Source organism: Propithecus coquereli, unplaced genomic scaffold, assembly GCF_000956105.1.
Source record: "Propithecus coquereli isolate 6110/MARCELLA unplaced genomic scaffold, Pcoq_1.0 Scaffold177, whole genome shotgun sequence".
Classification (NCBI taxonomy): Eukaryota; Metazoa; Chordata; class Mammalia; order Primates; family Indriidae; genus Propithecus; species Propithecus coquereli.
Genome location: NW_012142412.1, coordinates 12,207 through 37,432, shown reverse-complemented (window position 1 = coordinate 37,432; position 25,226 = coordinate 12,207). Strand labels below are relative to the sequence as shown.

Below are 25,226 nucleotides of genomic sequence, written 5' to 3'. Positions count from 1 at the left end.
AGATAAATGCTCAGATACTAACTGGGAAGATGCTACTCGTAAGACACAATCCTAGTGTTTGGAGGGCCCTCTCTGACGTCAAGTCAGCTACGGATTCAGGTAACAGATTCGTTCGGTGATCCAGACACGTATGTGTCTTGAGTGCTTACCAATGCCAGGCACTAGACTAGACCCTGAGACACAATAGTGATCAAAACTACTGACCCTGCTGCCAGGAACATGGTAAATTTTTCTGAATCTCAACTGCTTTATACTTAAAACGATTTTAAGTTCTATGCTGATGTCACTGATGCCTGGATTGATTTATGCAGTGACGTGTCAAGGACAGGGCTGGACTCAGATGGAATAACACTTGCCTCTGATTGATGACACGAGCTGTGTCAGACCAGGTCAAGACAGACGTACGGGACTTCCAGCTCAGGGTGATGGTTTCTGTGCTGATTTTTATTTTCATGTCTTCCTTTTGGAAGTAAAACCCCAATTTTCCAAAATAAGTGCTTAGTTTTCCATTATTGGGCTTCTTGGCACCAATGAGCTGACCATTGACTAAAATTCCTACGGAAAAGAAAAATGTGTTTGTCTCTTGTGTACCTTTTTTTTTTTTTTTTACGTGTTTGGGCACCAAAATTCAAATTTGATAAACTTGACAATATGGGAAAATTATTATTATTTTGCTTCAGGATTTACATAACATTGTTTTCTTTGTGATTCTTATTTTATAACTGAGTTTAAATTAATTATATCACTAAGATCTGCTAGTTCATGCTCAGAGAGAGTATATATTTTGAACTAGAATTGTATAGAATTGTATAATTGAACTATAATTGTTCAAAATAGTTAGATATGTATGTAATTTAATCCTCATAATATCAGAATTTGAAAAATAACTTCAATTAAGGTGAGAAAGAAAGAAATCCCAGGTAGTGACAAGGAAGCACAATGACCATCTAATTGTCTAATTCAAATATAATTTCTTTTTATTTTACCTGATTCTGGATCAGAAACCAGGCTGAGGATTTTTCCAGGTTCTGAGTCAATATTGAAACAAATGTTATTTTGGCTTTTCGGTAGGTAAATGATGAAATGGGGGTCATTTTCAACTGGAAAATGAAAACAAACAAAATCAGAAAAAAAGGAAGATAATTTTGAACAGTATTTTGTTCCCGAACACCTTTATTTAGCCAGAACAAATATTTATTGTGCTTCTACTATGTGCCAGCTACTGTCCAGGTACTGGGCACTAAGTGGTTCATTCATACCCTATTGTCCCTTCCCCATAGAGCCTCCATTAGAACTTTATTTTATTTTACAAATACAGTGGATATTTATTCTGTAGTTATCATGTATGTACTAAGCTAGATGCTAGAGATAAAAAATAGGAAAACCATAAGTAATAAACACACACACATGCACATATATAATATAAGATATATAGAGATAGATAAATAGACATGTACTTTTTTAAGGAGCCGTGTACGGTGCAGAACAACAAAGGAGACATATTATAGTTGACAAACAGGTTAATATTAATCAATTCCAATAGCAATGAAGACTCAAGCTATTCCCAAGAAATGACTGCTTTGTTATTGAACCCGATTATCCAGCTGATCCTTCCTGGCCTTTTTTTTTTTCTTTTAATTCCATGTAACCATTCAACAAATATTTGGTGAAGGGGGAAAAAAAACCTACGTGCAAGACACCAAATTAGGCAACGTTTGGTGCAGCTATAAGTATGTCATGTTCTGTACCTTCAAGAAAGTAATACTTGAGTGCAGGATGCAGACATACCACTAATCTGAGGTAGAACCACAGAAATGCCATGGTAATCGCCCGAGCCACATGCTGCGGGAATGAAGATGGGTTAGTGCCAGGCAGACTGCGCAAGGGCGTAAGAGGGAGGGAGCTGGCTTTTGAACTCAGTCTTACAGGGGAGGAAAGGGAAAGATGGAAGACACAGGAGAGAGATTTTATGCTGAGTGAACAGAATCAGAAAGGTATAAAGGTAGAACAGTTTATGATTTGTTTAGAAAGTAAGTCAATGTGGCCAGAATATAGGTTCTTGGCAAATACAGAAAAAAGATAAGACTAAAAGTGTAGATCATCAAGACCCTGAGACACTAAAGAATGGGACTTCATTCTGTTGGGTAGGATCCACCATGCCCAGCTGCTCCTAATTTTTAATAATAACATCCATTTCTTGAATGATGACTATGTGCTAGCACTTGAGAGACGGCTCCGCAAATAATCTACAACCTAGCGATCAATAGGTATATACGCATCACAATGCCTGTTTTCAGTATGAGGGAAGTGAAGTGCAGAAACGTTAAGTAACTTGCTCAAGTCCATACAGATGATGGGAACTCCAAAGAGAAGGTTCTTTCCCCTGATAACCCCACTGGCCCTTCCGCATGAGACGAGCACGTCTTCCCTGCCAGAGGGTTCACCCCGTACCATTGGGGAAGGGCGCCGCGGACTGAACCGGCCCCCTCAAAACCCATACACCAAAGCCCTGCCCCTTAGTGTGGTGGTGTTTGGAGATGGAGCCTTTGGGAGGTGATGAGGTGTAGATGAATGAGGTTGCGAGAACGAGGTCCTCATGATGGGGTCAGTGCCCTTACAAGACGAGACACCAGAGAACTCTTTCTCTCCCCCTGCCCCCATAGACACACAAGGAAGAGGTAGTGTGAGCACCCAGTGAGATGGTGGCCCCTACAAGCCAAGAAAAGAGTCCTCAGGAGGAAACCTACCTTGTCAGCACCTTGATCTAGGACTTCCCAGCCTCCAGAACTGTGAGAAATAAATGTCTATTGTTTAAGGCCCCCAGTCCGTGGTACTTGTTATAGCAGCCCCACCAGACTAACGCATGGAGCTGTCTTCTTCCAGTGCCTGTCACCTAGTTTACCAGGACACAGTGATTTTGCTAACACACGCAAATGCCTCCTGGAGTTATGATCCGTTGAGCTCGGAGGTGTGCAAGCAGAGTCGAAACTCTCTTACCTCTTATCACGTGTGGGGGGGCTGTTGCCTCCAGCACCCGAGCCCCTTTCGCAGGCATTGGAATCACTGGTGTTGGTGAAGGGTTGGCCCAAGATGGGATTGAGCCCGGGGCCACTTTGCTGCCATAATACAGGGCACCTGTGCAGAAAAACCTGCGTCTGTTAGTTTCCAGGTTTACATTTCTATGAAATTGCCTATAATTTCAGGAATCTGTTTTGTGCAGCCCCTGGAGGCTGTCAGCTGAGGGTTTCTTCGCTATTTTTATTCCAGAGTTCTCTCTCCTCTGGCTTCCTCTGGCATTGCACCGGGGGGCCTGCGATATAGGTCTCTCTAGGGTCCGGAACCTGAACAAGGGGTGCACTGGGGAGCTGCTATGCAGAGCTGGGGAAGTGCCTCGTGCCTGCAGCCTATGCTGGTAGATAATCCCCAGGGGAAGTCCTAGGTCACCGTGGGTGCCTCCCTGGATCTGTCCCTACTTACTCGCCAAACAACAGCTAAGCAATTTAGTTTCCCAAAGCAGTTCCCCTACTGGTGAGAGACTTTACATTAACCCTGGGGAACTAGCACAGAGAGATTGACCGGATAGCAGAAAGCAAAGCAAAATAAACCTTTTTGTGTCACGTACAGTCCCCTAGATCAATCTATCTGTGAGCGCCAGGCTGCTGTAACTGGGACATCAGAAGTCAGAGTTTCTTGAACTCTGGGCCAGTGCAGGAAACTTGGCAACACCCTTGGCTGAAATTAAAAATGGCGAAAACGATCCCTCCATTGTATGGAGGTCATTCTCAAGGATATGTTTCCACTGGACCAGTCCCTAAGAAAGCGAATGAAAGGTCTCATAAACCGGAGGTTTCTAGCCTTGGCTGTGTGCCCTCTTGGGTATGCTTGGAAACTCTCTACAGGACACAGAGAGCATGAATTGCTTTTAAGGCAATTTCTGTTTTCTCAGCTTCCAGCTGTACTCGTTCCTAAGGAAACCCCTTCCTCCTAGTTTACAAACAGAAGGCATGTTCTTCCTCACCCTCCCCTCACCAACAGTCTCCCAGGAGCTAAAGCAGCCATTCAAATATTGGTGTAGTGCCAAAAAAAAAAAAAAAAAACAAAAAAACTGAACGATTCTAAAGACGGGGTAACAAATCTTTTGGCAAGTCAAATAGATGGTTTCCAATTCTTTGCTTTCAACAAAACTGGAGAAGGGCTCGAGTTGTCAGCTGATTAAAATTTTCTGAGTGCTATATCCATATGTGAGTTTTGGCATCTAAATTCAAAAGAGTTCAGATAAGTGAGTAATGTAACTATAAACAAGCTCTCTCCAGCTCTGTCTACTTATATATCAACAATGTTTATTGGGACTCATGCCTATAAAAATTATTTTAAAAGTAAAATTGATGCTGAATCTTGCCTCTTTCAATCTATCCATACATAATATTTACCCATGGGTACATGAAAAAACACTCAGCCACATTTTTCTCAATAAGAGATCATTTTCAACCAAATTGTACTTATATCAAAATTTATGATAAATTTATATTATTTTGCTCACTTGACTACTAGTAGTAATTTCAATCCAGAGGAGAATTTTGATCACTCAAAGTCTTATGGTCATGATTTTTAAACTTAAAATTTTTTAAATTAAAATTTAAAATTTTAAACATTTTTTTGCAGAGAAGCAGGGTGATCATTAAAGAACACGCAAATATCCTAATGTAATATATTACATTAGGATATGGTTCTCTATCAGGAAAGTAGAATGGAAATACAAGCTCAACTAGAAAAAGAACAATGTAAAATTTCTAATAATTAATATAGAATTTGTTCATATATTTTTTTAAATGAATGATGGTGTGTGTATCAAATTAGATACCGTATTTCGTTGGCTATGTTTGAAACAGTGATGTAACCGTTTTATTTTAAAAGGTCAATATTTACAATATTCCAGAAATTATATTTGTTGTAGCTATTTAAAGAAGATGAAAAATTTTAAATGTCGATTTCAAAAATGTCGGGTGGGGCGGTGTACGTAGGTTTTGAGAATTCCTTTGGGAGATTTGTGAGCGAGAATGTTTAAAGACCATTCTCAAAGTAAGTTGGCAGGAAGAGCTTGGGCACCCGGGGACGCAGGGCTGGGGACAAGAGGTGGGCTGGGGTGGGCGAGAGCTGCCCTGCGACGCCCACCCGGTGGGAGCACCCACCTGAGCAGCACGTGTGGTCCTGCGGCGGGGAGTCGGCCAGCATGCGCTCGTCCCCGGCCTCATTCTCAATCACCATTGAGGTCAGTGGGGTCACGATGTGATGGTCCAGAGACATCTGCAGGATGGTTCTTGTGATCTTCCTTTTGGCGGCAGCTGTGGGAGCCAGGCTTCTGTATCCAAGAAGGAGAGATGTTCAGAACATCACTGCATCTGGAACTCAAGTCTGGCACCCCCCTTCCCTGCACCCCATGTCTGGTGTCCTTCCTGGGGGCCGGGGGCAGAGGGAGACAAGGTGACAGGGAAACAGAGCTAACTGTCTTCAGGAAACTTAGTATGTTATCTAGGTGTGAGATCCCGTGGGTTTTTTTTTTTTTTTTAACTTTATTTTTTAGAGCATGTTTAGGTTCACAGTAAGGTACCAGGATTTCCCGTGTACCGCCTCCCCGCTAAGCACAGCCTCCTCCCCCAACATGCCTCCCACATCAGAGTGGTGCATTTGTTATGAATACAATTGATGAACCTGCGTTGACACATCTTTATCACCCAGAGTCCGCAGTTGACACTAGGGATCATTCTTGGTGTTGTACATTCCGTGGGTTCAGACAAACGCACAATGACATGTATCCCCCACTGTAGTATCATACAGAGGAGCTTCACTGCCCTAGAAATCCTCTGTGCTCTACCTATTCATCCATCCCCCCAACCCCTGGTAACCACTGATCTTTTTACAGGGATTTTTTTTCCCCAAAAAATCAATATTTAACTTCTGCAACAATCTTCTCTATGCCTTTGCACACACTCAGTGTGCTTGTGTCAGACAGGGAGGGATATTTCTTGCTTACTTCAAAGCCACTGCTTATAGCCTTGTGTATTTTTTATAATCTTATCGACATTAGGGATTTTCTCCACGAGTCCAGTTATACAACCATATTTCATTTTCCCAACCTAGTTCAGATCATCCTGTTCCATCTTCCTAGAGAAATCTGATCTAAGAGGTGCAACAGGGCTCGGGCATAGGAGCTTTTATCCAACATCTTCCTGTCATTCTGGTGCGTGTGGTCAAAAAACCATTCATTACGCTAGCGATACAGTTTTTATGTTGGAGAGCTGAGATGCAGCTCAGTGGGGAAGCCAGCGGTGACACGGGTGAGCTTTGGGGAGCCCTTCTTTAGGGTACATCATAATCGCATCACGGTGAATATCTCTTTGTAAAATAACCTGTTTTCAAGAGTAAATGCAAATGAACCACTGACACACAGCAGCATGGTTTACTCTCACAGACATCGTATTGAGTGACAGAAGCGAGAAATGAAAGAATACAGCTGGAACGATTATGTGAAATTTAGTAATGGGCAAAACTAACTAATGATGGCAGATGTTGAAATAGCAGTTTCCACTGGAGGTGGTGGGTGTTGGTTGGGAAGAAGAATAGGGAACCCTCGGAGGTTCTACATCTGGATCTGGGTGTTGATTACCTGGGTGATATATGTAGAAATTCATTAAGCTGCACACTTAAAATCAATGCCCTTTACACACCTTACTGTGTGTTATTATTAATCATACATCTCAATAAGAAAGAAACAAGAGTGAACCCAGCTGCAGCTACAGTGTCCAGAACCAATGGAAGTTAGTGATCCAAACCTATATTCATTTGCTGCCTTTCTCGGTTTTAAACTCTTTTTTTGTGTGTGACGTCAACTATTCAAGGCGAACATTTCACCTTTTCAAATCCCCATGGCGTGCGCGCTCTTCTCTGCTTACCGCTCAGCCAGCAGTTGGTTGATTGTTAGATAGGCCCACAGTTTCCTGGTGAAATCAGGGTCTGCGTGCTTGTCTTTTGACAGAAAATCCTCCAAGTCGTCCATCTGGGCCAGAGTTTCCAACACTAACTCCGTGTTAGCCTAGATGGCGGGAGGTTCAGTTGAAAGACACCCGGGGAACAGAATTATGGTTAATCCATTTGCATGTTTAGTACCTGCTGTAAATGAATGGGAATGCGGGAGGAATGGAACAGGGCCTCTACTGAGGCAGGAAATGCACATCTTGGGCTTGGGCTTGGTGAACAGGTGAGGATTTACAGAATATCTGGGAGGACGGCAGAGATATTCTCATGCCTTCTTCACGTGTTGCTTTTATGCCACACACATGACTCTGGGAAGGCAGGGGTAACATGCAAGACGGACTGTAAATAATCATACCGATGTGGCGGTGATAATGCTCTGTAGTTGCTCCAGTTTATCAGGGTCGAATTTTCCTGCCACCACAATCTCTGAACCCCCAAAATAGTTATGGAAACTGTTTTGAGTGACATCTGTTACTGACGTATGGGGATAGTTGAACTGAACATTCCGGAGCAGTGGAGTAGAGACCTGGTTGTAGAATTTCTACAATTTGTTAAAAAAAAGAGAAATCATTATTTTCATACCATTTTGTAAGTCTAAAGTATTTTTCTCTGAGATTCTTCAAATGCTCAGCAGATACCTCTTAATTTATTCTCACGGGACTTCTGGGACAAGGAAAAATGCTCATAAATTATCAGAAAAAAATGAAGACAGAGAGAGGATGAAGACTCGTTAAGAATATTACCCTTGACTTAAGAGCCCAGCATTTTTTTTTTTCTATTCTGTTATGATTAGCTCAAAAAGCTCATGGACACTCCCAATAATAAAAATCAGCTGGGTTGATATTCCTCACACTCAAACCTTGTCCCTTACCTGTCCCCAAGTTTAAATATGGTGCCTGGCACTGACAAAAGGCAGGGGAAAAGGCATGTTCTTCTTTCCCTATAGCGTTTTCTTGTCCATTTATTCAAAATAAACAAGTAATTTGTATCTTTTATACTTAAGGAAACTTACAGGCCATAGTTTTATATGTTTTACATGTTAAAAAATTGATATCCAAGATGACAGGGCACTTTAAAGAGAAAACGGGCAGCCATGATGACAGGGAGACCAAGTGCTCAGGGGGACGGGAAAGCTACAAGAAGCTTTGGTGAAGCCTTAGGAGACTCTTTGTTTGGGGGATGGGTAGGGAAGTGTGTCTCCCTGTTAGTGCAGAAATACACAGGTGAAGGGAAAGTGTACAAGAAAGGAATGATCACTTCCCTGATTCTTGTGACCGGATATGGCTGAAGTAATGACAATTTGGGGTCTGATTCAGCTGTCTTCTTTTAAGCGTCAGATATGGGTGGTTAGATGATTTTGAGCAAAGAAAAGAAAAGAACAGAAGAAAGTGTTACCTTAAGCTGGGAAGACGTGTCCTGGTTTCCGTAGATCCGTTGAGCAATTCCACGGTTATCATTGGACAGTCTCTTCAAAAAGTCGTAGTCAACGTCAAACCCCATCCCCAAGCTGAACAAGGAGGTATTGTCTTGTATGCTCTGCTTCACGTTCTTCTGAATTTTTGACAATTTTACTTCACCTGAAGTTGGTGATGACAGAAAGGACAGGGATGAAGAAGCAACGGTGTAACGTTTTTGGAAAAATCCAGGAAGGGCAGTTTAGCAAAATTTAAAATTCAGGAACTATCTCTGGAAAGATACACAAGAAACTGGTAACCAGCGACCGACTCCGGGGACAGAAACTGGATGGTTGAGAAACAGGAGTGAGAAACAGACTTTATTTCTTTTTTAGCATATTTCCTTTTCTTCCTTATTTTTAAAATTTGAATTTTAAAAGTAATGTGAGCTGAGCGGGGAAACACTGTATCTGCAGCAAATACATAACAACCACTTATTCTACTCTCACTGAATAGAACGGCAGTGCTGCGTCTTTCTATTGCTCCGGATGCCATTGTCGTCACTGCCTCCTGCGTTTTTGTTCCATTTGGCTGAGTCAGGCATGGGTTAGACGCGATCCTTGTCTATGTGACAACACTCTCGGGCAACACAATCTAGCATTCACTATTGCTTATAGTCATCAAGATAAAGACACGAGTAAAAATAAATGTAGATAGGTACAGGTAGAGAGCTGTCGAAGCCACTTTGCAGATAAGAAAGATGATTGACTTAAAGGCCGTCTCAGAGAACAATCAGTTCTCCAGCTGCAACTGGGCGAAACATGGAGAAGAGAAGGGATATGTCACTGTGGCCTCCAGAGGCAGTTCTGGGACCTCAGGGACCAACTGTCCTCATTCGCACTTCCACACACCCTCTGCACATACCTCAAGTTGAGGAAATAAATGCATTTCCCCAGATGCATCCACAGTCCTCACAACATACTATTAAAATCCAAACTCACATTTCCCCGTATTGTGGAGGTGACGTGGGGGCATTCACGGGCTCTGTTGGAGGTGGTCTAAGGGGGTGAGGGTTTCAGAGGCACGTTCTTTAGGAAACATGAGTTTAAAATGTTTTAGAAACGCAGGTAAGTGCCTTTAGAGTTCCCATTTTAAGCAAACCGCCGTTCTAAGGAACAACGGTGAAAATGTTTGTCGGGAGAAGATTGAAGCGATACTTGCCTACTGTCGGATCTCCATCAGAAACCAGGATGATCAGCGAGACCGAGTTGGGGTCCAACAACCCCAAGTTATTGGCTTCATTCAAAATGAAGATGGCCCGCAAGAGTGCTTCGTTGATGTTCGTGCCTGTGGAGGGAATATCACGTGCTATTCCATGTGCTCTCGTTCCACACACACAGATTACATCCCAGATTCAGGTTCATCTGTTTGGTGATGACTTAGGCATAATGCGTTCAATCCCAAAATTATCTGATTGCTTTTTCAGTGACACAAATCTTGCTCAGCCTGGTGATCCCCTGGTGTAGTGAAATATTCACTTTGAAGCAAACCATCTATCCTCTTGGAGATGAATTAAGCCTTTCAAAGCACCAGTCTGCTATTTTGTGAAACACCAAATTAAGGTATCTAAATCAGCCTCGCTGAGATGCACTGGAGACTAACATTTTACGAAATGCAAGTAGTAAAGACATACAGTGTTACTTCCTGAGTCCTTTTCTAGGGAAAGTGGGGATGGTTAAAAACCTGTGTGGGCTGGATTTTGTGTTGTGCTTTCACCACAAACTTAGTATTCGTCCTTTACCAACAAAGGTATTATTTAAGGCAGCCCACTCTAGACTGTTGCAAAGACCACCATGACAGCACGTGCTTACATGAATCACCGAAGCTTCTCACTGGGCTTTAGACCAAACCCACTCACCTCCACTGGGCTGGATTTTCTCAATATACCTCTTGGCATCTTCAACCTGTGTTTTAGTAGCTGAAACTAAATCATTTCTCCAAGTTCGAACGTTCTGGTTGAAATCAACCACAGAGAATTGGTCTTCTGCTCTGAGGTCATCCAATATGGTCTTCATCGCTTCCACAGTCTATTTCGAAAGAGAGTGAAAGGTCTCATTATATGAAATCTAAGCCTAAGGAGAAACTAAGAAGACCAGTCATTGATCCTGGTCATCTTTCAAGTACTGGCTCGAGCTAAACTTCTTCTAGAAAACCTCTTGAACTCACCTCAGTCAACAAAGACCTACCCTTCGCTTATTCTGAATGTGTTATTATTGACTCTTTTTTTTTTTTTTGAGACAGAGTCTCACTCTATGTCCCAGCTAGAGTGCAGTGACATCATCACAGCTCACTGAAACCTCAAACTCCTGGCCTCAAGTGATCCTCCTGCCTCAGCCTCTCAAGTAGCTAGGACTACAGGTGTGCACCACCATGCCCAGCTAATTTTTCTATTTTTTTCTAGAGACAGATATCTCACTATGTTGCTCAGGCTGGTCTTGAAGTCCTGGCCTCAAGCAGTTCCCCCCTCAGCCTCCCAAAGTGCTGGGATTACAGGTGTGAGCCACTGAAATGACCTTTTTGATACTTAAACTTTTACTGTCTTATTTTGTTATGCATGACCGATTTGATTAGTTTTTTGTTTTTTTTGTTTTGAGACAGGGTCTCCCTCTGTTGGCCAGGCTGGAGTGCAGTGGTGTGATCACAGCTCACTGTAGCCTCAAACTCCCGGCATCAAGTGATTCTTCTGCCTGAGCCTCCCAAAGTGCTGGGATTACAGGTGTGAGCCACCATGCCTGGCCTGACTATTCTTAGTTTAAGGTCACAAACTTCAAAACCATCAAATCCCACCTGGCAGTATTTGTATTAGCTGGGTGTTGTGGTGTACACCTATAGTCCCAGCTACTAGGGAGGCTGAGGCAGGAGGATTACTTGAGCCTAGGAGTTTGAAGTTTCTGTGAGCTGATCTGACGCCATGGCACTCTAGCCAGGGAGACAGAATGAGACCCTGTCTCAAAAAACAAAAATGGTTGCTGAGTGAATGATGGGTGGTTGCTCAAATTGGTTGGATGGATATTGCCTTGTTTGTTCTTTAGAATGGCATCTATACCACTTGTCACGGAATAAGCCTATGCTGAGCTCCAAACTGGAAAACATGAGAAAGGATAGCCACCCTCAAGGAATTACGATATAATAAGAAACGATATGCACGTGTTGATTTAAAAGTTGCACGTGAACTATGGCAAGGTCTTAAACTAAAACATCATGCAGAAGAACTGAAGGGATATGAGTGATCCGAGTGAGAGGAGGTGATGCGGAGATGAAATTTTCAAAGAGGTCAGCGAGACAGTTTTTCAAGGAAATTTTGGACGCAGAACAGGAAAGAGAGGAAGAGAGGGAAGAGGAAGCCAGCAAGAGGGAGATGAGAAGGATGGGAATTTTACGAGGGAGGAATGATTAGAAGATTGGGGTGCACGTCCTGTGAACGAGCAATAATCTCAAAACTCCGGGCGGAGTTCGCACCCTCCGTCAGTAGCCACAGTCCCTGAATTTCCGCCCTGAAAGGGGAGGGAAGATTGAACGATTGCATTTCGGGAGGGGATCTGAGAAGCCAGGGAGAGCCCCGCATACCACTGCAAACGAGGGGCACTTACCTGTTTCATTTTAATGCCCCACATAGAGCCGCTCACATCGATAACAAAGAGGATGTTTTTGGGGATTGGGTCCAGGTTTTCAGGAGCAAAGAAGTGGACAAAATATCCATTGAATACCTGAAAAACAGAAGGTGTTTATGAGCCAAATTCTGACCAATGTTCAGAAGGTCGGGAGATGGGGGCCCGGAGAGGAGAGGTGAGGAGGTGGGAGCTTGGTGCACCTCTGTCTCCCCTTCCCCTGCCTGCTCCCCTGTTCCTGTCCCGTGAGGGTCCACGCCTTCCCAACAGAGCGTCCACTCCACGCCACCCTTGTCACCCGTCTTTACAGACAGCCTGTCCCAGGTGCTCTGCGACCAATGGCAGACCACGCGGAGTCCTCGGAGAAGACAGGTGGGGACCTGCGGGCAGTGAGCTAAGCGCCGTGATAGGAAAGTAACGTCTCCCAGAGCCCAGCGAAGGGACACCTCATGCAGGCAGGGGAGGCTTCCCCAAGGACACGGCACCTACGGCATCTCCGCTGGGACCTAAGGGTGACCAGGTCGGGGCTGAAGTGGGGACATGGGGGAGGGTTCCAGACGGTGCAGCCCCGCAGGAGAGAGGACAGCATAAGTGGCTTCATAAGTGGTCTAGCAAGATGGGGATGCAGAATTCAAGAGTTCAAGAAATTAAGTGCAGAAGGAGCAGGACAGATTGTGAAGGACCTTTACGTGCCACTTTAGGAAATTCGGATTTTTCTTGAAGTTACCGAGCGGCCACCCCAGTGGACTCCTGACCGACCACCCTCTGTCCCCTGCTGGAGGCGCTAATGACTGGCTCGCCCAGCTCTCCTTCCACCGTCCTCTGCTTGCTCTATCAGGACACCGCAGTGTCCAGCCGCAGGGCGCTTGGCTGCAGCCTCAAAGACGTTTCTCCACCCTCTGCCCCTGGAGAGACGCATAGGCTTTTACGTATGTTCTAAGCGTTCTTACTTAGCACAAGGACATGGAGACAGAACGTCTAAGATAGAACAAAAGGGAAAGGAAAATTTTCAAGAAATCTCACAATAAACATTGACCCTGGAATTCACCACTGTAATTCACTCTGGGACCTTCTCTAGGCTTTGGCTGTGCTTTCCTCTTACCTCGTAACCTCTGTGTTTTCTTTGATTGTCTCACTGCAAAGGGCCTTGGGAGGCTATCCAAAGTTCCTGGTTTGTAACGTCCTGTTGTTCTTCCTATGAGGTCCAGAAGTACCCTTCTGGGACAAGGGCATGAGACCCAGTGACCTTTTATTTATTTTTATTTTTATTTTTTGAGACAGTGTCTCATTCTGTCACCCTGGCTAGAGTGCAGTGGCATCCATCACAGCTCACAGCAACCTCAGACTCCTGGGCTCAAGCGATCCTCCTGCCTCAGCCTCCCAAGTAGCTTGGACTACAGGTGCACACCACCATGCCCAGCTAATTTTTCCTACTTTTTGTACAGATAGGGTCTTGCTCTTGCTCAGGCTGGTCTCAAACTCCTAACCTCAAGCGATCCTCCCGCCTTGGCCTCCCAGAGTGCTAGGATTATAGGCGTGAGCCACCGCACCCGGCCTTATTTAGTTTTTATGACATAAAAAATAATGCTTAGCAACATATTAAAGGAATGTAATTTCAGTGTGTTCTCTGCAGCTAGAAACACTTGCCGTGGCAGCTGGAAACTACCCACAGGCCAGGGGGTTTGTTCAGCAAGCAGCAGCCCTGTGGTGTCAGCTTGGCGGTGGCGCTAGCATCTGTCTGCACTCACCTCGAGCTCCCCAGCCTTCTCCTCCCTGTTCACGTCATACATCACCACCAGCTCCCCGTCCACCGCGGTCTCCAGGCAGCTGGGGCATATTCTTTGCTGCTCCACCGTGGGCTTGAAGGAGACGTGCGCCTGGAAAGAATGGTGGTGTCAGAGCCTTGCCCCAGCCCTCTCCCGGTGACAGCTCGACGGCTGCTCCTTCTCGCGCACGCAGGGGAAGAGGCGCTGCCCAGTGGCCGTGCTGCACACAGGCAGCACCGTAGGCTTGTCCCTGATGTGAGGGACACAGCCGGGGCTTTCGAGGGGAGCGTCTGCCGGCCTGCAGTGCTGTCTGTTTGCCTGGTTTGAGGCCTTTTTAAAGGAGATCAAAGAGTTTCCTCCATCCCCCGTGGAAGGGATGATGACAGGCTCTGGAAAGAGTCTGTGAAATGTTCTTAGAGGAGTTTGACCTTAGAGGAGTCCCAGTTGGTCGTTACCGGCCATGAAGGCAGAGGGAGTTAAGCTGACTTGTTCTTGCTGCGGTCAGTGGAAATCTACCGCATATTATTTGAAAGCTGCCTCTGAGCTGCTGGTCAAGTGGGTGACTCGGGGAAAACGAGGCTCCGACAGGGACAGTCTTGCGTCTAAAGGGAATGGTGTGATTGGGAGCATTGTCTTGTATGCCCTGTGGAAGATGTGCAAGGCTCACGGTACCTTCTGGTGTCCTTTGGAAATGACTGGAACTCCATCGAAATGGCCTTCAAAGGTGTCGGGGACATGAAGAAATCTTACTCCCTGAGGTTCAATAATCCACACGTCCACCTGGGGGTGGGAAAGAGAAGTACCCAAAGCATTCAAAGCCTCTGAAGGATCTTTAAGCAAGAAGGAAAACTACTATTAAGTCCTCTGACGCTTTTCTCGTCTTCGGGTTTTCCCAGCACGGTTCCATGGTCACTGCTGAAGTTCTCTTATAGATTCCCCGGGGCGCGGGTCATCTCACCAAGGAGGTTAAACCCGCTTCTGTCAACTCAGTGCTCATGGTCTCCAGCCTCATTCCCCCGGGACTTAATTCGCTTTCTTCATTCTATTCTAGTCTTTTTATTTATAAGAGTGTTCACGGTGCCAGGGGAAACAAGGAGGACATTACTTATCAGATATGCAGCTTTTCAAATGGGAATGAAAACTTCACCATGATTAATTCATCCCCTTTCGTCTCCTGTGTCTATGGGCCATTCGCCACCTGTCTACCTCACTCTCCTACCTGCCAGGCGGACAGGCGGGTTGGCTGGCGCACGCCCCTGGGTTGCTTCGCTCTGCTTCTTACACAACATGTTCATATGGTGCCACAAAGATTTGAGAAAAGAAAAGAGCATTTCAGATTTTACATCAAGACGGGAAGATGACGGTGCAAGTGAGTTCAAGGGATGGCCAGCAATGAATGCCAAAGGCATTGCTCCCCTGCAGCGATGGTGGTTGGGGTGGCAGGGAAGACAACTAACTTAACACTCATTGAGCACCTATTATCTGCTATCTAGTTCCATGAATTCACCTCACTTAGAACTAAGGAACAAAGTATGTTATAGCATCCTTTTGTAGAGGAGGGATCTCGCTATGTTGCCCAGGCTGGGCTCAAAGTCCTGATCTCAAGCGGTCCTCCTGCTTTGGCTTCCCCGAGAGCTGGGATTACAGGCATGAGCCACTGTTACAGTATCTTTTTTACGGATGAGACAGTGGAGACTCAGGATAACCTGTCCCTGGAGACTAGTGTTGTGGGTTGAATGTGGCAATACCCTAAAGATATGCCTACATCAAATCTCTGGAACCCGTGAATGTGAATTTATTTGGAACAGGCTTTTTGCAGATGCAATTAAGGATCTCGAGACGAGATCATCCTGTACTAGCTGGTGGGCCCTAAATCCAATGACAAGTGTTCTCACAGGAGAGAGGCAGCGCGGGATCTGAGATGCTCAGAGCGGGAGCTGATGTGACCATGGAGGAAGACATTGGAGTGACATGTCGCAAGTCAAGGGATGCCAGTGGCTGCCAGACAGCAGAAGCAGCAAGGAACAGACCCTCCTCTAGAGCTCCCAGGGGGAGTGTAGCTCTACTGACACCTTGATTTCAGACTTCTGCGAGAGGATAAATTTCTGTTGTCTTCTGTGCGGTTTGCGGTAATTTCTTATGGCAGCCCTAGGAAACTACTGCAATATAGCTAATAATGGGCAGAGCTGACGCTGAGATCCATCGGGACGTAGTTGACTCCAAGCCCATAGTCTTTTCTGTACACCACACTGTCCTGCAGAGTCGAGTGGCATCGAACACCGCAAACAGTGATGACAAACAGAAAGCATAAATCGGGGATAGGGACCATGAAAGGACGGGTCGCTGTCCGCCCTCCAAATCCATGCTCACCTCCAAGTGTTTGGCCAGCCGTCCTGGCTGCAGAGAAAGCCTGTGCTCGTAGGATCCCAGCTTCCTCCACTTCACCTCCTGGTACTGGAGCTCAAACTGCACCTTTGCTCCGGGAAGGACGTTCACTTCGGTTTTGAAGTTCTCCATATCCAGAGCCCCGCTCCTGAAGGTGAGAGCCCCCAACGTAAGTCACCACATGCACGGCCGAGCTGCGAGACCCAGGATCTAGGCGGAGGGCGTGGAGACTTTCCTGGGTGATCCAGCCTCTCCGTTGTTCACGGAAATGAACGGTCCATGCCCGGGAGACAAGTGCAAGGTCTAGATCCAGGTAATCCCACCAAGAGCGTCAGTCTCCTCTCCTACCTGATCTTCTGCTTCCAGAGCATCTTACTGATTTGAGTGTCATCTGCAAAAAGCTACTAGCGATTGGTTCCTATTCTGGGCCAGGAACTTGACATAGGTCACCACTGATACCGCAGCTCTGCAGGACAGATATCATCACCCTGATCTTTCAGACGATAATAAGCGAGGCTCATAGAGGATGAGGAACCTGCTCAAGACCCCACCGCCAGCCAATCCCAGGACCAGGACTCACACCCAACATTAGACGACTCCCAGGACAGCACACATTTCCTATGCTGCATTGGAGGAGACTCACTCCAAAAGTCTTTATTTTTTAATTTTAATATTTAATTTTATTTTGCTATTTTTTTAGAGACAGGGTCTCACTCTGTCGCCCAGGCTGGAGTGCAGTGGTGCGATCACAGCTCACTGCAGCTTCGAACTCCTGGGCTCAAGCGATCCTCCTGCCTCAGCCTCCCAAGTAGCTGGGACTACAGGCATGCGCCATCACTGCCGGCTAATTTTTCTTACATTTTCTGTAAAGACGAGGTCTCGCTATGTTGCCCAGGCTGGTCTCGAACTCATGGCCTTAAGCAATCCTCCCGCCTCAAGCCTCCAAAAGTGCTGGGATTATAGGCATGAGCCACTGCACCTGGCCTCCCTATATATTTTAGAAGAATTCTATTATTTCATCACATTGAATGTGTATTTCTAGTGTAAGAACTTATTTGGTCACTGCACGTGTTGAGTCCAATGTGATTATTGATTTTGAGGCATTAATGGTTTTAAAGAGAAAGCAGCTGGTTTGCCACTGGGTGAGGGGACAAGAGAGGAGCCCCCATCGAGATGAGAGGGCAAGTCCTGCTCGTTCAGGCCTTACCTCACCAAGCCCGCCGTCTTGCCTTTTGCTCTCGCCTGTGAGTATAGAGCTTTGCCCACGGTTTTCTCCTTAATGGAACTCCTAAAGGTCGTGCCATCCACAGTCCTAGAAAAGGACAGAAGGCAACATGTTGGTCAGAGTAGTAGCCTTAGCAAAGCAACAAAAACAACCCAGCAAGCTTGATGTAATGAACGGGGAGCAATTATCATTTTGCATCTGTAAGAAACAAGAAGAGACATTAGAGTAACTCATAGACAAGACGCCCTTTATTTGACTGTGAAAAACTTTCCCTCACGTTCTGTTGTTGGTGTTTAAACTTTATCCTCACTTTCAAATTTAACCTTCAGATCGATCGTTGTTCTTTTTGGGTATCCAGTGTGAGTGACCCATGTGACTAGGAGAGGTGACTGATAAATCACTAATTATCTCATTACATTTGGTTCATCAGCACCTTCTTCTGCGAGTAAAGAATTTGGCACAGCCTGGGAGTATGCAATGGACCAAACGTTTGTGTTTCCCCCAAAATCCGTCTGTGGAATGCTACCCGCTAATATAATGGGATTAGGAGTGGGGCCTTTGGGAGGTAATTAGGTCAGGTAATTAGGTCCTCCCTCATAAATAGGCTGAGTGCCCATAAAAGATACACAGCTTATTTTAAACTGATGATTAAATAGCTGTCTTCTCTGGTCTTATAAATTCGGCCCTGTGTAGAGGGGGACCAAAATAAATGTGTGTTTTACTATTCTGTCTCTTGTCTCTTCAGATCTTCTATAGCAGTGGCCCCCAACCTGTTTGGCACAAGGGACTGGTTTCGTGGAAGACAGTTTTTCCATGAACCAGGGTGGGGTGGGGGGAGGCGTGGCTCAGGCAGTGATGCGAGCAATGGGGAGCGGCTGTAAATACAGATGAGACTTCGCTCCCTCGCCCGCTGCTCACCTCCTGCTGTGTGGCCTGGTTCCTAACAGGCCACGGACCAGTACCAGTGGCTCACGGTCCATGGTCCTCGGCCCAGGGGTCGGGGACCACAGCTCTGTGGAATGACATGCTGAAGAAAGAAAGGAATGAAGGAAAACAGAAAGAAGAGATCCCTAGAATAAGTTCTGATCATGTCGTTTAAAAATCAGAAGTTATTAAATATAGTTTTAAATGTCATTTCTGGACACGGCGTCATATAATTCAATTATAGAAAAGCGTTTCCTTCTCCCTTTACTTTTTAGAAAAGCCTGACCAAAAAGTGATCAATTTTTAAGCCAATTCAAAGGATATCAATCAAAGTCACATAATGCTTTTTCTACCTACTTCGTTTTGTTTAGAAAATATAATTAATGTGGCTCTGCAGTTCCCTTTATTTTGTTTGTTCACAATTATCATTGATTACCTTGGTAAAGGAAGGACAAAAGCAGATGAGCAGTAACTCAACCTAATGTCTTACTCTAAAACAGGCAGGCTGTATGCAGGGGACTGCGCTCTGTTCCGGCCAGCCCAGGAGGGACATGGACCAACTGGAGCCCACCCTGCAGTGGCCACCAGGATACTCAGGGCACAGAAAACCATTCTAGTCACGTGGAGGAGGAGGGAGCATTTAGCCTTGGTACACAAAGCGTCCAAGTGGGCAAGGTTACTGGCCTTAACCGTGTGACAAGTATTAGGGCAGGTAAAAAATGTGTTTAATATGGAAATTTTCAAACATACTGAAATAGAATCATAGAAGACACCTCCATGAAACCATCACTGAGCAACACCATCGTCAATACTTGGCCAAACTTCATCTGACTAAACTCCCATGCTTCCCACCTTAACTATTTTGAATCTAAACTCAGATGACACATCATTTCCTTCACGAGAACTTCAGTATGTATTTTATAGAGATTTTTTTTTATATTCCGTGTGAGTAGAACTAGAGTCACTGGGTAGAAAATGGGAAATATTTAAATGAAGTATAAGAAATAATTCTAACAGAGTTGTCACCCGTTGTCTTGTGAAGGAATGAGTTTATCGTTAAGGAAATCGTCAAGTCAAGCCAGGATAACCCACCTGGCAGTGGTGTAACAGACCAATTCTAGCGCTGGGTAGTGATTGGATTTAATCAGTGCTTCTCAACTTTTTTTTTCCTTGGAGAAACATATGGCAGATGATACTGACCTGCTGCACACCCTTGTATGCGGTTTCCTGTAAGCTAGAACAACGCCATCTATTTTTTCCCCACGAGAAAGCACATTAAAATGCAAATAAGTGGGAGGTCATCACCATAGAGATAGCCTTAAGTTTGCTTTAACTTATTAGAAACAAAAAGCAAATCCTTCGCCAATTCTGATAATTTGGACAGGAACAAATGATTGGACCCCACCCCCAGTGACCCACCACCCAGCAAGTGCACAGCTCTGGAGGTGAGAACCATTGGAACAGGTGACCACGAAGGTCCCTTCTAACCGTGAGGGCTTTTGATTCTGTGAGCAGAGCATACGCAATTTCTGGTTCTACATAGGAGTTACTCACATGGAGAAGTTGGTAATGAAGGCTCCTTTGGGAATCTGGACATCAAACACGACGTTCTGAGGCTGGGGGGAGTTGTTCACCACTTTGCTCTGAATGACGGTGGTGGCCGAACGAGAGGTGATAGTGGACTGGACTTTATAGCTATAAAGAGTTACTTGATCGACCTCGTCCTGAAATCGGCAAGAAAGCACAACTGTACCGACAGCAAAATCACATGGAACTTCTCCATGCATTGAGGTTAAATTAACAGCGGTCCATTTCACTTGTCACGCACAGTTCTGGGGCATTGGTAAGTTATAACTCAGGTGTTATTAAGCATTCTCTTAACTTCTTGGATTATGCCACAGGCAGAAGTCTGCCTTTGTTTCGAGATACCCTGAGATGCCTTTTTAGATTAAGGAGTCTATTAATAATGATGTTTAAAAAATTAGAATATAAGTAGAAAAAGGATGCGGGGAGCAAGATTGGATTGAGGAAATAACTCTCAATATAGGGCCACAGCTGGGGAGAGGATACAGGATGTTGGGGTTGGAAGGGGACCCTGGCTGTATCTTCAGAGTGAGGAGCAGCTGGGCTGCTGTGGGTGCAAACGCACACGTGGCCCCCCCCAAACCCCCACAGCTGCCTACTCTCTTCAGTCTCATCTATTACAATTTCATCTTCGGTCTTTTCCTCATCCCCCCAATTAAAACAAGCCATGAGAGCACCGATGGGTGTGGGTAACAAGCGTTTATCACAGAGAGGGCATTTTGATGCAATTTTTGGTCCAACTCTCTGGACTATCTTTCCTTATCTCTGCCGATCTAAAGCAGCCCCAGTGTAAAAGAATCACAGGACGTCAGTTTGATCAAAGGCAAGGCTCTAAAAACCCACATCTTTTAGGAGGTGGCCGCAAGCTTCTTCAGGTCTATGGCAATTATGTGACCCATTAGATTTTGCTTTTTTCTCCAAAAGGATTTGCTTTTTTCAATACTAGGTGTCAGTCCGCAAACTTTGTGGCCCAAGATTAAACCTTACAGTTAATCAACATGCAGTTTGCCTCAAGCTAAGATAAAATCCAGGCTCATTTGCTTGTCTTTCCTTCCAGGTAAGTGTGCCTTTCTGGCAGTTTCTGTCCGTTCAGAGCAGGAAGCACGACATAAACCGCTTCCTTGGGCTGTTTTCTTGCCACAGGAGGGTCTACTTTGAACATCTCAGGGAACCGGGGCATTTTATGTCTAAGAGTTCCTTCCCACAGCCGCTCGTTCATCCTCCAAGGCTGTCAGGTGCCATATTTTAAATCAAAACAGTTAAGTTGGAATAAATAATGCATATGGAGGATGAAACCTATGCTGTTGATAAAACCCGAGGAAATATATAGAGAGGGTATCTCAGCTCTTGGTGGCCTCTCTCCTGTTTGAAAATACTGTACGTGTCAACGCTGAATTTCAGAAAACACCTCCAAACAGAATTGGGCAAGGGGGTATTTTGCAAGTCAGGCAAACAGTGATGAAGACAAAGGAGACAGCTGGATTGATTTCTAGGTAATAGTTAACAAGAAAATCATTCTGGCATCAATTTGTAACAAAATCAAAATCAAAGTAAACGTACCGTTTCTCCCGATTCTCCGGAAAGGCTTCTCTGTGAAAGAGAGTTAGACAATCATTCCTCAGCTGGATGTTACTTCTGACCTCCAGGGCAAAAACCATTTTCCCAGTCAAAAAAATTTCTTTTTCTGCAATACTAGCTATCATTCGTTCACTGGAGCTGAGACGGAGCTATCAAATACTCTTAAAAACGATTTTCCCACGGGTGAGTTTCTCTGAACAAGTTTCCCAACCATTTATGATTGCACATACGTCAGCCTTTGATATAATGCTAAAACCAATATTTTTAAATAAAAACATTCAGCCACATGCATATTGGGTAGCATACAGCCCCGTTACTCTATTTGTCTGGTTTATGTTTTATTCAATTGAATGCCGATCCTGATGTTCCATTCTATCCTGGGGCTCTGGATATGCTGTTCCCACTGTGTGTGATACTCCTCCTGCCAGGCCCTCTCTGTCCCCTACTCCCACACATAGCGAACTCCTACTCACACTTCAGATCCCTGCTCCTCTGGCCCCCCCAGACCAGGTCAGCTTCCTTCATTAAGTGTTTTCATAGCAGCATATTTCTTCCTTCAGAGCTCTCGCTTTGCTTGATATTAATAATTATCTGTTCTATTTGAGGGATAATTTGATTAAGTAAGGTCTGCTGCCTCCTTCAGACTAAGCTACATGAGAGTGGGGACTTTGGTGTGTTTCCTCCATGGTGTAGCCCTGGAACCAACCATGGTGAGTGGCACCTGGAAAATTCTGTGCTCCTAACCACCACGTTAGGGGATTATCCACCAAATGACGGTCCTGGGAGCCTGGACAAAGGTCATCTCCTTGCCTGTGAAAACCGAACGTCTCAAGAGTGATGGGTGAACATTTAATGTCTACTGGATTGTAAAATAATAAGGCAGGTGTTGGATAGAAGCTCAGCTAGCCTGGTTTGGGGTGAACTGAGGTTCTGGTGCTGTGCGACATAGTGAGATCACTGGTTGCCTTCGTTTAGACTTCTTGAATGGAACACTCAATGACTAATTTTTCTTTCTTGTGGCTAAATACTCATGAGAGGTCTTGCCTATTGGGTTTTAATATCATTGTTCTACAAACAAAAAAAAAAAACAAAAAAAAACTTGAACTTTTAGAAGAAAGCCAAAAATTCATACCCATACAAAATAAGTCACTGGTCAGCTCAGCACTCTCTGCCTCCATAAGTAACTCCTTTCTCAGCATGTGGGCTCTCGCCGGAGAACTCGCCCCACTAATAAGAGGATTTTGGCCACCTATGCTGCCACTGCTAGATGCAGCCTCCGGTGTGGCCAGGTCTGAGCCACTTTCCAAGACAGAGTGACGGGAGGAAGGAGAGTGTGAAACTGCCACGAGAAGTGTCTGTCACTACTGGAATAAGAAAAGTCCTCCTGAGGCTGGGCGCAGTGGCTCGCGCCTGCAATCCTAACACTCAGGGAGGCCGAGGCGGGAGGATTGCTTGAGCTCAGGAGTTCAAGACCAGCCTAAGGAAGAATGAGACCCCGTCTCCACTAAAAATAGAAAAATTAGCCAGGTGTTGTGGCTCGTGCCTATAGTCCCGGCTACTATGGAGGCTGAGGTAGGAGGATCACTTGAGCCCAGGAGTTTGAGGCTATAGTGAGCTATGATGACGCCACTGCACTCTAGCATGGGCAACAGAGTGAGACCTTGTCTCCAAAAGAAAAAGAAAAGTCCTCCTCCTAGTAGGAAATCCTTCCTTCTAAGGCAGTAAAATCATTCTGTAATCTTAAATTTTGAAGAAAACACTCCTTAAGGGACTAAGGCGACTGATGAGGTTTGCAGGCTGCTGGACAGCCGCGTGGAGGTCTGATTCTATCTTACCTGCTTCCACCCAGCTGTAAAACCACTGGGCTCTTCTCTGCTAAAAATCAAAGCTGTTGAGAAAATCTAGCAAAGGCACCTTTGTCCTTCTCTTACTCCTCCAAGCATCATCTCTGTCCTTTATGCTGCCCTCTGGAAGTAAAGCTTACCGTACCTGGTGTCTCCGGTTCTCTGGAGCAAATTGAAATTTGCCTGGGGCCAGTTCCACGAGATCTTCATAGTCTACAAACTTAAAAAAGAATTGAGGATGTTTATTTTTATTTTTTAAAAAAAGGTCTAGAGCCAAACAGGCAGTGGTATTTATTATATTATTTTATATTCTTTCCCTCCTTGTGAGCAATCTCATTTTTTAAAATACAATTATTTCTTCACTGTATTTATGTTTGCTAGTTAGATCTCAGAGGTGTCTAATGGAATTTAACATCCTCAAATTTGCTGGACACGGGAATTTATTTTTTAGTTCACCAGGAGATGGTAGGAGAGGCAGGTAGGGGACACAGGGCCCCAGTGATTAGGTAGGGCCCGGGGAAGTATCTGGGTGGCCTCGGAGGCATTAACAGCATCTGACCGGACGGACTTGAACTGTACATCTCCCCAAGTTGAAAATGTGGGTAGGGAAGGAATACCAGTTAGAAATGACTAAGAAACCACAAACACGTTGGGATGACTTGGCTTCCACTGGAGACTCCCAACACACTCTGGTGGTTTTCAAAGTGTTGGAAGATATGATCATGTCTAAGCAGACAGAGTGATACGTTCCCCCCGTAAATACGCCGCAATATTCTTTGGCATTTTTCATAGATAATCCGCTCTGCAAGTCTCTGCCTTTGCTAAGATATTCCCATAACATGCTTTGCTTTTCTGGCATAAAAATAGCTCTCGTCTGACTTTCGGAGTGACTCAGTCCAAGACGTTCCCTACGTTGGTGGCTAAGGGTCCAAAGTGGAGACCTTGAGCTCCACGGGAACTGATCCCGCACTGTGCCGGACGACCACTGGCCGTCCTCTCCTCTAACAGGAATACATAAATGCTCTATGTGCACATATGGCAGTCAAACTCAATGGAAATCAAGTGCGTCGGGGTGCGGTGGAGGAGGTGGGTAAATTTACACCTAACGGGTACAATGCACACTGGGTAATGTCACACTTACAACTTTGAATCAACTTGTACAAAAGCAAATTATGTAACCAAAATGTTTGTATCCCCCTAATATTTTGAAATTTTAAAAAATACCCTTATTACAAAAGTCATTGTCACATAGGTGGGAAAAACAATGGTGCTTTGATAAGGACTTTTCTTACACTCCTAGTAGGAAGTGCTGATGGTATTTCTTCAACATCAGATTAATAGCTAATAATTATTAATCACTTGCTACGGCAGACACGGTGCTACGTAGTTTATGTACTTCATTTAATTCTCATAGCAAACCTTTGGGTTAGACCTGTTATCACCCCATTTTCTAGATAAGGAACAAGCAGCTGTGCTCCATAAATGCCACATTGGAACGCCCCCACCGAACTTGACTTAACTCTCGTGCAAAATGCTTTAAAGGGTAAATACACGTTCTGGTAATTGTAACAGTAAACACCTGCACTCAGATGATGTTTATCGTAAGTTTCCATTATACATAGAATAAGGCCATGGACTAGCACCCGCAAAAGGTTATTTATTTTATTTTATTTTTTTTTGAGACAGAGTCTCATTCTGTTGCCCAGGCTAGAGTGCAGTGGCATCAGCCCAGCTCACGGCAACCTCAAACTCCTGGGCTCAAGCGATCCTCCTGCCTCAGCCTCCCGAGTAGCTGGGACTACAGGCATGCGCCACCATGCCCAGCT

General features: G+C 45.0%; 1 protein-coding gene across 1 annotated transcript in view; it reads right to left on the bottom strand.

Annotated features, from left to right (window-relative positions):
• The window catches only part of ITIH2 (inter-alpha-trypsin inhibitor heavy chain 2), a 29,328-nt gene that overhangs the window by 3,582 nt on the left and 520 nt on the right, over positions 1 to 25,226 (bottom strand). The window contains exons 2-18 of the mRNA XM_012642203.1: positions 23,546 to 23,620; positions 21,539 to 21,568; positions 19,949 to 20,118; positions 17,453 to 17,557; positions 16,231 to 16,393; positions 14,533 to 14,640; positions 13,843 to 13,971; positions 12,077 to 12,193; positions 10,345 to 10,513; positions 9,648 to 9,773; positions 8,428 to 8,609; positions 7,388 to 7,573; positions 6,951 to 7,090; positions 5,190 to 5,359; positions 2,998 to 3,135; positions 987 to 1,100; positions 357 to 555 (exon numbers count right to left, since the gene is read on the bottom strand). Coding sequence (XP_012497657.1) covers positions 357 to 555; positions 987 to 1,100; positions 2,998 to 3,135; positions 5,190 to 5,359; positions 6,951 to 7,090; positions 7,388 to 7,573; positions 8,428 to 8,609; positions 9,648 to 9,773; positions 10,345 to 10,513; positions 12,077 to 12,193; positions 13,843 to 13,971; positions 14,533 to 14,640; positions 16,231 to 16,393; positions 17,453 to 17,557; positions 19,949 to 20,118; positions 21,539 to 21,568; positions 23,546 to 23,620 — 2,321 coding nt within the window. The remainder of the gene's footprint in view (positions 1 to 356; positions 556 to 986; positions 1,101 to 2,997; positions 3,136 to 5,189; positions 5,360 to 6,950; positions 7,091 to 7,387; positions 7,574 to 8,427; positions 8,610 to 9,647; positions 9,774 to 10,344; positions 10,514 to 12,076; positions 12,194 to 13,842; positions 13,972 to 14,532; positions 14,641 to 16,230; positions 16,394 to 17,452; positions 17,558 to 19,948; positions 20,119 to 21,538; positions 21,569 to 23,545; positions 23,621 to 25,226) is intronic.